This window comes from Hylaeus volcanicus, unplaced genomic scaffold, assembly GCF_026283585.1.
Source record: "Hylaeus volcanicus isolate JK05 unplaced genomic scaffold, UHH_iyHylVolc1.0_haploid 12057, whole genome shotgun sequence".
In the NCBI taxonomy this organism is placed as follows: Eukaryota; Metazoa; Arthropoda; class Insecta; order Hymenoptera; family Colletidae; genus Hylaeus; species Hylaeus volcanicus.
Window position 1 is genome coordinate 2,693 of NW_026533047.1, and position 12,760 is coordinate 15,452.

At 40.2% G+C, this 12,760-nt stretch overlaps 2 protein-coding genes across 2 annotated transcripts; one reads left to right on the plus strand and one right to left on the minus strand.

Moving 5' to 3' along the window:
- Positions 1–5,448: 5,448 nt before the first annotated feature.
- On the minus strand, positions 5,449–6,325 carry LOC128882545 (uncharacterized). The gene is made up of 2 exons (XM_054134172.1): positions 6,075–6,325; positions 5,449–5,996 (listed from the first exon to the last, which is right to left on the minus strand). Exons 1-2 carry the CDS (start codon positions 6,164–6,166, stop codon positions 5,669–5,671), a joined length of 420 nt encoding a protein of 139 aa, XP_053990147.1. The 5' UTR covers positions 6,167–6,325; the 3' UTR covers positions 5,449–5,668.
- Positions 6,326–7,498: 1,173 nt separating this feature from the next.
- On the plus strand, positions 7,499–9,489 carry LOC128882546 (uncharacterized). Its single transcript, XM_054134173.1, is given in 4 exon segments — positions 7,499–7,737; positions 7,803–8,302; positions 8,372–8,471; positions 8,754–9,489. Coding segments are annotated over 4 exon segments (1,575 nt in total).
- Positions 9,490–12,760: the final 3,271 nt, after the last annotated feature.

Sequence of the window (12,760 nt, forward strand, 5' to 3'; positions counted from 1 at the left end):
CAAAACGCATTGCAGAAAGTCTTATTGCAAGAAATTTAAATGTTAATGAAGTGAAAAAATGAACGAAGAGATCCACTATTTCTAACGCACAATTTATTGTGTTAGAATAAAGAAATTAAACTAAGATGTTTATCAGTAAATTGAAATACTGTTAATCCCTTGTAATGTCCAAGAGATCGATGGATACTAGAGAACAAAAGGAAAGGCGTGGAAACGAGGTTCGCCGATAATGGCGTCGCCACGTGGTGGAACGCGATCGCGCATACGATTTCCGCGACGCAGGTTTCGCGAGACGAAAGAAGCTATTAACGCATCGGGCGTTGATGAATTAATATTAGAACACAACACGTGAATTGAATGAGCACACAAATTCGCGAACTCTCAAGATTTAACAAAACTGGATTGTTCTTGTTTTAGGACGTTCTTAACGAACGGATGGGCTGATTAGCCTTATCAAAGACTCGGAGTCGAAGAGATTAAATGCACACGTTACAGAGTCAAAGCCACGTACTTTAATTGTAACACACTATTTACAAAACTTATGAATAAATGTACATAACTTGGAATGAGTCACTATTTCAACGTCACAATATTAACAAATAATAGTCTTTACATTTGATATAAATTTTGAATAGTGATCGGTAAACTTTTACTTTAATTGTTTCGGTACACGACACGTGTTCGTCAGATCGACGTGGTTATCGGAAGTGTGTCTGAACGCGCTGGATAGCCAAAGCGATTCGTGTGGCCCCTAATTGGCCGAAAAATAGCCTACTAAAAAGGTAGGGATGCGGAGCTGTCTTTTATTACAAAATTGCGCACCTACGTATCGCAGTAACGTGATTTGGAATACCGCGCCCTGTTCCAAATTCAAACAGTTCTCGAAAACACGTGGGTGATTTGGGGCCGGCGAGAGCCAAGTGACGAGATACTGAACGGAAGCCGTACTTCATGCCAAATTCTTCGTCAGGATAACCTATGGCGCGACATGTATTGCTCGCCAGCTCGAATGTGTCTGTGCGATGGCACGTCAACGAAATTCAACTGTATTCGCAATCCCACCCACTCATCCCAACGAGAACAGCCACGCCACTCCTGATCAAGATCGTGGAAGACAATGTTGCTGAATTCTGAACATAATGTTCCTAGGCGTGGCCGGAGACTCGTAACTTCTGTTAGCCGATGCCTTGGAAGGCACCGAGAACACTTACGGGGGTAGGGCAGAACGGGGCTAATTTCAGGTACAAACATTAGGTACAACAGGTACAAGCACTAAATGTATCTGCTGTGTTTGATTCATTTTTATTCATTTTGATGTTTGATCCTGCTGGCTTAATATTGAGCCTGGAGCGTTAAGATTTTTTTTTTAATGTCAGGACGTACAAAATTACTGTTTGTGGTACAAATTAGTACAAAATAACTACTAAATATTGCACTAACTCCGACATAATTCTGTTGATTTGATCCTGCCAGGTTATAAGAGGTAAGAACCGCCTACCTGCGATATGTCAAAACCCGTCTTAAAGTTGCACATATTGTGATCAAATGTATGAAATACGCTGGATAGAGGACAATACTTGAACAAAATTTGATAATTAAAAAATTAGTAACATCATCTGAAAATAGCAGGAACGTTATTACCTTTCTAAAACACATCAATTTATTTAACAAAATTTAATGTTAACTCGGGGGCAAGCCACTGGACCCCAATTTTTTTACTGTACAAATAAAGATCGTGCGTCGGGGGTTTGTGTATTCTCATCAGAGAAACGGACCCAAAGAAGAACCGAAGACAAACCAAAGGCCAAAATTATTTCTAATCGAAATGAATTAAATAAACGTTTCCCACATAAATAGGAGAAAAATATGAAAACAGAGTAAAATTGGAATTTTTGTACCTCTACTCAATTGTTCCTAACGCCGGTATTTATCCATAGATTTTCTTCAACAAAAGCTTGTTGTCTTCGTTGAAGTGACATCCGTTTCTTCGATGTTTCCAAAGAATGTTTCGTAAGTATTTTATTAACATGCTGAACTATGATAATTATATGGTATTATAGAAATAAAATCGTTTGAGAATTCCTAACATAACTCACATTTTTTAAGTGTCAAACCTTCCATTTGAGAGCGTTCGAATTCTTTCATGCTTCACTACATAGAAAACTTGGACCGAGAAACAAAGATATTTTTTGAAGCGTGCCCAACCTGACATTAAATGTCCATTAGAGAAATCATTTGACCGATGCTCGCAACAGGTGGTCAGGCTGACCAGAAGAGATGGTACCAATCGTGAGCTGCAGACCCTCGTCGTTGATTGAAGAGGCTATATACAGAGCAAGGTGGTCGAACCCAGTAGGGTGGATAAACTCGACCATTTTTCCGACACGAGGATCAATTTAGTATTGGCAAGGTAACGGATATTTCGTTTAGGGACCCCTAGAGGGTCCATATAGCATATAACACCAGACACGCACCATGTGGAAGCTGAACTTACTATGATATATTACAGGGGTTCGACAATAATTGATGCGAAAGATCGTACACAATTCATCGTGACTATTGTGCACACACATCCTCGAAATTGAGAAAACGAATTTAGATGACAGATTGGTAGAACTTCGTTAGTATTTGCACGGACATTAACTAGATAAAGCACAAAGTATTTATTTATTTATTCATACACAAGTGAAATATTTGAGACTATCACGGCCCGGTCCTTCATGCTAGTATCTGATATCAACGAGTCATTTGACGCCTAGTAAAATAATTTTTGGAGAAAAAATATAACCGACTTCGAAAAATATTAAAACTGCACTAAAACGTATGAAATAATTTCTAGTTAATTTATATGAATACTCACCAGCTCCAGATATAATTATTAGATTGTCCTAAAAGTTTCTTTCCTTTTATTAATAATTAATACATACACAATATTTTATGTTTTATGTTACACTACAAAATTGTGGACAATTCATTTCCACATACTCATAAATTAACTCATAAATTAACTCATAAATTACCTAGAAATTATTTCATAATTTTTAGTGCAGTTTTAATGTTTTTCAAAGTCGGTTATATTTTTCTCCAAAAATTAATTTATTTCACACTTTTCAGTGGCATTACACAGGGTGGCTCATGCAATTGTTTCAAGTCATAACCCCGTTATTATTGCTTTTACAAAAAAATGCTAAAGGAGAAAGATAAATGGTTCGAAGAGCACTACATCTGTAGGCCTTTAAGTTTTTTTTAGATGCAGCAGTGCATATGCAATTAACAATTGCATCATTTCTTTAAATAGAAATGCATATGTTTTTTTTACACAGATCGATTCTTCTGTTCATTCTACGTATGAAATGATTAGGGTACCATGGCAAAAAAATTATTAGATCTTGCGATATTTTCAAAAAATGTCTTTATTGAAGAAGATGCTCAAACGCTTCTCCATACATTCTAAACACTTCTGATAACGTTCTTTTATTGTTTATAACTGCGTTTAAATTATCTGCATCACACAACACAAAATTGTCGTGCATATCTTGTTTGTCACTGTTAGTAAAATACATTTTCTTGTATTTAGTGAAATACAGTTACACTTTTTCAAATTTTTAGTTTTCGTACTCGAGTTACGATACGTGAATTGCTACTGGATGATGAAATGCTTACTCGTACAAATCAGTTTCTGTTATGAAAAGGGGAAATTTCGAATGGGGGTTTACCTTTACAAGCGTGTTTACCTTACTAGTCATGAAGCGTTTGAGCATCTAGCCGTGGTACCCTAATCATTCCTTACGTAGAATGAACAGAAGAATCGAACTGTGTAAAAAAAATACATTTCTATTTAAAGAAATGATGCACTGCTGCATCCAAAAAAAATGTTAAAACCTACAGATGTAGTGGTCTTCGAACCATTTATCTTTCTCTTTTGGCATTTTTTCGTAAATGCCATAATAACGGAGTTATGACTTGGAACAGTTGCGTGGACCACCTTGTATAACGGGTAACTCCATACAAGTCCACACAGTCAAAGAATTTTAATTTAAAAAAGAAAAACGCACCTTGCCATTGGTGGAACATTTAAATGATACCCGCTGTATATTTCCAGATGAATCGAGTATTATTCGACTTCTCTTCTTAAACTTGAATAAACTTACCTACTCGTGTGTCTGGTTTGGGTTGTTATACGTTTTGTGGTGTTGTGGTTTTCGTTAAAGACAAATATTCTTTTTGTTAGGAGATTAAGAAAGTTACTACATATTTGTAGAATATATTTTAATACCAAAAACATTGCATTACCAATAGTCCTAGTCATTTTGGAGTAGTAAAGATAGGCCGGTTCTAACTCAGAAGCTCCGAGGGGGGAGCGGGGGAGAGGGCACGAGTGGTGGGGGTCGGTAATTATTACTTACGGTCGTTAAAGTAGAGGGAGACACCACCGGTCGGTAAATATCAGTGATCGGTAAAAAAGAAAAACCCAAATTTTACATGTAACGAAATAAGCGCGCACGCTGCAAGGGAGGGGGAAAACATGCTCGTCGTCCTCGCGCGAGGTAAGCGCGCACGCCGTAAGGGCGGGGAACCGTCCTCTTCGCGCGCAGGAGTAGGGGCGTCGTTGTGGGCCTCGCGAGTTCCCTCTCTCTCGCGCCCGAGTATATTCTTCCTCGCACTCCTTCACCGTGTCACATACAGGGTGTCCCAAAACTCGGGGAGGAGCCGGAAATGGGGGGTAGCTGAGACGATTCTGAACAACAATTTCCTTTGCAAAAATGTCGGATGGGGCTTCGTTAAGGAGATATTAAGAGAAAACCCCGACCAATCAGAGCGCGCGTAGACCGTTGGAGCGGCCGCGGTAGCGAAGGCTACGCGCTAGGTCGATGCTTCGATGCACGTCGAGTCACTTGTTCGCGTGCAAGCGCGGCCGCCAGCGCGTAGCCTACGCTACCGCGGCCGCTCCAACGGTCTACGCGCGCTCTGATTGGTCGGGGTTTTCGCTTAATATCTCCTTAACGAAGCCCCATCCGACATTTTTGCAAAGGAAATTGTTGTTCAGAATCGTCTCAGCTACCCCCCATTTCCGGCTCCTCCCCGAGTTTTGGGACACCCTGTATAATATTACATTATAATCTTTGACCCAGTTATCGGTAGGAACGTCTCACGATGATGACCTCGAGCAGAAGATCCAAAAACGCAAAGTATGCAAATTACAATCCGGCAGCAAATCTTTTATTTGCGAGATACAATTGCTCGAGAACTAAATATCAAATAAAATGGTATAGAATATCATTCGTTGGCGATGAGAATATTGGAGAACGTGCGAAGGAACATTACACCGGATGTGAATACGATATGGGAGGAAATGCGCTAGAAAGAAAGACACATATATCCAAGCTATTTTTTTTTATTGATAACTGTATTCCAACATTACATCTAAACCTAATGCTAACAATTCAGAGTCAATCAATGAATGACGCTCAAAATTTTCATGTTCAACAATTGCCTTTGCATAATCCTTAATTTCAGCATTTTGTATTATTTCTATAAACTGATTGTACTTAGGTTCTACCAGGTACAAGTTTTCAGACAGCCAACTGTACATGTGATCGATACAATATTCAAAAGCAAACAACTTTTGTACGGGTTTTTCACTCATGAACATAGAGACGGTAGAATTTCAGAGTTTTGCGAGTTTTACGTCGTTTAGTTGTCGCGATTTAACTGTTACATCATTAATGCTTATCGGCTCGCTCGAGGTTCCCGATGTATCAACAAAAATCTGCAGAATGTTATGCCTCTTTCGTAGGAGATCTTTCCACGTATCCATAGAAAATTTAATTTCGTTTCCACGAGAGTCTCCTATAGCCAACTCTACGTCGCAGGAACCACCGATTCGAACCCCGATGTCGGGATACTTGTAGAATGTATCCGTCAGGGGATATCTCCTCCCCAGTATATGCACCACGCGTGTTACTCTACGTTCCGAATGAACATTATCGGTATCACTGGCAAGAGAAACAAAAAATTATAAAGGATATTGAATTTTGACTGCATATTTTGCAATATGTTGACAAAGAACTTACTGTGTGCGCGATTTCTTTGTTAATGGTTGGTTGAACTCCTTGTTCGCAAGATTCTCTCGCGTTGCTCGAGCGATTTCAGCATTGGACCACATCGCTGATGTTTCAATACGAGGTGATAGAACGATGTTGCGAACAATGATTGAAAAAAATGCGTTTAGACATTTTTATATAACACCCCCCACTCTTTGTCAGATGGACAAAAAAAATCCTGAAACAGCAAATCTCCCCTCCCACACACATTTCACTTTCTTATCCACATTTATTTTTAGCATGCACACGTTTGTGTAGCGCGTGATCTAATTTTTTTATACGTAATAAGACCCTCATCATTGCGGAGTCGTTCTAATGAATTGATACGTCAGTGGTGTAATTCCCAAAAATATATGTACGTTCTCAGGAAAACATACGAAAACAGCGATACGGAATATGAGGGGATTATGAAAATCTGCAGGCAGTGACATCATAGTAGGGGCATATCATGTGACAAAATCGTGTGACAAAATCACGTGACCTAGACTATAAAAATTGTGCTGCAGATTGAACTGCATTCAAACCGTTCTGTAGTGGCCCCCCAGCGAAGAAGTGAGTGCAACCATGGAAGAACTCTTGGAAATGGAAAGTTGATTGTGGGGCCAGGCCGATCGATTGACTTCGCAAGAAGAATACCTCGCATGGGAAGAACAATGCAACGAGTGCCTTGAGTCGCTGGAAGAACATAGTCGAGCAAAACGCCCTCGATTATCGATCGGCGTTCAACAATTATTGATCGCTCGTATCGCGCGTCTCGATAGTCTAAAGTATTCGTTGCGCAGACGTTTCGTGTACGAAGGTGCCGGCCATTCAAACACTGGACTCTTGTGGCGTGAAATAGACACTGCGTTCGAAAGCCGCGTATTAACCGGCGCTGTTTTAAATTCGCACTACATCGAACCGCTTAACTTTCTTCAGGATGCGAGAGACGTTGTACTCGAGCATATACGGGGTGCATTGGTGAAACATAAGACACTAAAAGTGAATACCGCGTTTAATGGAGAGTTTGTAGCGGGTGATAAACGCTCGAACAAGACCATCAGCACGAAGAACTGTGAAATCTTTGGCGAGATCAATCTCGAAGAATGGTACGAGCAACGCGTCGTCGAACCCACCCTAGCATCGCTGGAAGAATTTCAAGAACGGGATAGCGGATGAGCGCTGTCGCGTATACTCAATTTAATTGTTAACGTGAATAAATATATGCCGCTGCATGCTGGATGTACCATACAATTATCGCGAGAAATACAACTAAAGATATATGCTCGAACGACAATGCATGTTTCGCGTGGTCAGTAGTGACTGCTCTGCATCCAACCGAAAGGAATGCATGTCGGGCATCAGTATATCCTCATTATTCAACGGTGTTGAATATCTAGGATATCGAATTTCCAATGACATTGAACCAAATTAAAAAGTTCGAACACGCCAACAGCATCTCCATCAACGTCTACACCACTGAAGAAAAGAAGGTTCTACCGATACGGCTCGCCACACGGAAGATGGAGAGACATGTCAATTTGCTGTATTTAGAAGGAGCAAACGGCGTGGGACATTTCGTGTGGATCAAAAACTTGTCTCGCCTCGTGAGCTCATAATTGAGTAAACATAAACGCAGAAAATACTTTTACGATAATAATTCTTTTTTTCTTTTTTAAATATGTTATGTTTGAAAAAAAAATTTATATCTTTCTATTGCAGATGTTTGCACTACTTTAGTTCGAGTGAGAAGCGGGAAGCTCACACCGTAGATTGCGAGAAGATGAACGAATGCGCAATCGTATTACCAGATGATGAAAGCAAGTGACTCAGCTTCGACAACTACATCCGGAAAGAGCGACTTCCATTTGTGGTGTACGCCGACCTTGAGTGCATTCTGGAGAAAACTGATCGAGAAGCACCAAGATCCACATACCAGCATCATAAAGTCTTTAGTATTGCATATTATGTTCAATGCGCGTACGATTCGTCCTTGTCGGTGTACCAATGTCGTCGTGATGCGAATTGTGTTTCTTGGTTCGTCGAAGAATTAAAGAATTTGGCACATTTTGTTAAATCAATTTTATCAAATAACATACAAATGGATGATTTAACGAGCGAACAGCAGGAGGAATTTCGCAACGCAACACATTGTCACATTTGCGAAAAACCGTTTGGAGAAAACGATACGAGGGTTCGCGATCATTGCCATCTAACCGGTCGGTACAGAGGTCCCGCGCACTCCAATTGTAATCTAAATTATAAAAACTCTTTTTGCATTCCCATAGTTTTTCATAATTTGTCCGGTTACGATTCGCATTTTATTATCGAAGAAATAGCTACAGCTTTCGAGGGTGCCGTCAGTGTATTGCCGATAACAAAAGAAAAGTACATCTCGTTCACAAAAAGTGTCAAAGATCCAAATGGACCGTCGCGAAATTGTATAAAATTGAGATTCATCGATTCATACAAATTCTTGAGTACCAGTCTCGATAAGTTAGCGTCTTTCTTAGATAAAAGCAAATTAAGAATTTTACGAACCGAGTTTCAAAATTTGTCTACCGAAGATTTCGAATTATTGAGGCGAAAGGGTGTTTTTCCGTACGAATACATTGACTGTGCCAAAAAGTTGGAACAATCATGTTTGCCATCGCGCGAATCATTTTACAGTTCCTTGACGGGTGATACAGTATCGGAGAGCGAGTACGCGCACGCCGAGAAGAACGTGTGGACACAGTTTTTTATTCAAACGCTGGGCGAGTATAGCGATTTCTATTTGAAAACAGATGTCTTGCTGTTGGCCGATATTTTTGAAAATTTTCGTGAAAGCTGTATCACAAGTTACGGACTCGATCCCGCGTATTATTACACTCTGCCCGGTTTTACGTGGGACGCCATGCTGAAGCATACAAAAGTTAATTTCGAATTACTAACAGATATCGACATGGTCCTCTTTATCGAATGCGGTATACACGGCGGATTAAGTCAATGTTCAGGTAGATACGCAAAAGTCAATAATAAGTACATGCAGTCGTACGATCCATCGAAAGCATCGTCATACTTGATGTACTTTGATGTGAATAATCTGTACGGGTGGGCAATGTGTCAACCATTGCCATATGCAGAATTTCGATGGGTCGACAACGTCGCAAACTTTGACGTGTCTTCGATTGCTGCCGATTCGCCCACGGGTTACATTCTAGAGGTTGATCTAGTATATCCACACGTGCCAAACCACCTGGCAAAAGAGAGGGAAAGCTGCTCGCAACTCTATACGATAAGCAGCACTTCGTTATCCACTATCGTAAACTGCAACAATGCACGCAACATGGTATTCGTATTACAAAGATACACCGCGTCCTCCAATTCGCACGATCACCCTGACCCCGCGATTACATCGAATTAAATACAAAGTTTAGAACTCTCGCTACAAACGATTTTGAAAAGAATTTGTATAAATTGATAAACAATGCGGTATTTGGCAAAACTATGGAGAACGTACGCAATCACGTCGATGTAAAATTAGTAACAAAATGGGAAGGGAGATATGGTGCGGAGACAATGATCGCAAAACCAAATTTCCACAACCGCAGCGTGTTTTCGGAAAACTTAGTTGCCATCGAACTGCGAAAGCTTGCGGTCAAGTTCAACAAACCAATCTATGTGGGTATGTGTATACTAGATATATCTAAGGTTTGTTTGTATGAATTCCATCAATGATTACATGTTACCCACACATGGCAATAAATGTAATGTTATGAACACCGATACGGATAGTTTAATTTACCACATCGAGTGCGAGAATATTTATGTTACTATAAAACGCGATATTAATCGATTTGATACCAGTGATTATCCGGTAGGGAACGTTTACGATATACCGTGTTGTATTCCGCTTGATTCGTACTTTATTATTATTCGACAAGTACAATCGTCGATCGAAATTTAAACGAAGTTAATACAGGTAAACGCGTGGTACTAGTTATAGGTCTTCGTGTCGGAACGGTTCGGACAATTCTCTGGTGAAAAAGAGAAAAGTAGTAGGTTTTATAGATTTGAGAAAGATGGAAAATATAGGATAGAAGTATAGGATAGAAAGTATAGGAATTATCTTGGGGTTAGTGGTCGGCAAAGAAGAGGTAGCGAGGTCGAGGTCCGGGATGACTAATCAGGATGAAATCATGAGTTATCGGAAGAAGAAATTGGGAATGTTTTGCTGGAGTTTAACGGAGGATGACAAGAAGACAGTTATCTTTACTAGAGCTAATACAAACACTATGTTGGCATACAACAACCGCTTGTAAACAAAAAAGTCCCCGGTTTGATGAAAGACGAAAACAATGGGGCCATAATGACAGAATTTGTTGGACTCAGAGCGAAAATGTATGCACTGCGTGTAGATTGTAAAATAGATACGAAAAAGGCGAAAGGTGTAAAAAGTAACGTTGTTTCCAGGATGATAACTTTCGACGACTACACGCAGTGCCTACGAAACGAAATTGAAATGATTCGTAATTAGACATGTATAAGATCAAAATTACACAAAGTATACACAATGGCGGAATCAAAAATCACTCTGAGTCCGTACGACGATAAGCGGTATATCGTACACGACTCAACGGATACATTGCTGTGGGGTCATTGTAAAATACCACTTTAGATATATCAGTATATGTATTTTGTAAATAATTTTTACCTCGATTTTAATAGATGTATATATTTAGTTGTAAATAAAAAACACTGTAGTGTAACTAATGATGCTAGTATATGTATAAAATTGAATATTTAATTTCAAAAATGTTAATTTTTTACAATAGATTATCTTTATTTATCCATGAATTGTATGCACTTCTCAATCCTAACCATTTCACGTACACCTTATTCCCTTTCCGACGTAACACTTTTTCCACAAGGTATACATCAGCGTCGGCAACGCGTTGCAACTCGTGTTCGTAGAATCCTCCAGCAATTGGTTTTCCATAAACATCTTTCAGCAGATACGTTGCGGGATTAGTTTTCTGAACCTCAGTGATCGTAAATATTTCAGTACCCCAATTAGGTGTCTAACCTTTTTCTAAAATTGTTTTGAATTTGGTCACACGTACCGTATCTCCAACTCTGAATCGTGCGGGAGCGGCCAATCTTTACGTGATTATATACCGTTGTTAAGAGCTTCGAGGCGTTTGTTGGTGTAACGTCAATTGGTCGAATGCCGATAGTTCGATGCTTACGCGCATTGTAATTTGATACGAGTTGCTGCAGCGAGTCGATCCATTTATAATTTCCATTAAGCGTAAACAGTTTCCACGTGTCGTTTTTGAGCGTACGATTGAACCGCTTGACGACTGACGCTTTCATCACTGAATACGTTGAATAATGATTTATGTTGTATTTTGACAAAAGTTTTTGCACATTTGCATTGTAAAATTCCTTTCCTTTGTCGGTTTGCAAATTTTTCGGGTACCTTCCACTGTTTCGGATTATCTTTCCGATCGCTGTAGAAACTTCATTTCCACTCTTGGTTTTGAGAGGTATAGCCCACGCATGCTTACTCAACGCATCGATAACAGTGAGTATGTAATGGAAGCCTCTGTTATACCGTGGGTGAGGTCGCATCTCGACCACGTCCGCTTGCCATAAGTCGTCGTACCCATGTACTATGACGCGTCTTCGGGGAAAATTTCTTCTCGCCGGTGCATGCAATTCTTCCACGAGACACCGTTTCTCGGTATTGGGAGTTTTCTTCGTAGCCATGTATGACTCGACACTGACGCAAAGACTTGACGTACACGTCTTATCAAACATCAAATCGGTGCTCAACGCAACGGTTGGTCGGTCGATCGGTCGGTCGATCGGTCGGTCGGTTGACCGGTCTGTTGATCGGTATGTCGGTCGGTTGACCGGTATGTCGGTCAGTTGACCGGTCTGTTGATCGGTCTGTCGGTTGGTTGACCGGTCAGTTGACCGGTCTGTCAGTCCGTAAATAGTCTCAACGTCCAGCTATTGATGCGTCTGCATTAGATTTCGGAATTCGGTAATATTGCTCTCTAATTTATTCAGCTCATCTTTCAAGCTCTGAACGAAATTTTGAAACATAATCATCTTTTTATCGAATACCTCTTGTCGACTTTTTATAACTGCCATGTTTTCGTGCAAGTACAGCTTGTTGATAGCTCGCCATCCTCTACGGCGGTGCTATCCGTCGAATCCTGCGCGACTTTGCGTCATAATAGTGCCAACAACACAAAGAGCGTTGTCGCGTACATAATTTCTGACTACTCCATTCCAGTGATAGTATGATTCCATTCTTCCAATCGATGACCCAAACTTGTTGATTGACATTTTAATGACGATTGACTGTATCGCCAAGGTGCAGCTTAATTTATAATGAATTCTGCCTCGCGAAGTTCCTCGATAATCGATAGCATCTCATTGTCGTGAGCATTGTGACCGGTTTGACGCGAAGCCTCGAGCAATCGAAGCCGATCTACGAGTTCGTTGGGATCGTTCCAGTGAACGTAATCAATGTTGTTTTTGGTTAATCTCATGGAACACGGTATGCCTTTTCCAACTTTTTTATCTTGCAATAAAGGTTTGATTACATGGTTATACTTGTATCCTCTGTTGCCTAATGTTTTACCATACGAATTGTGCTTGTGCTTATGCGCACTCGTTGT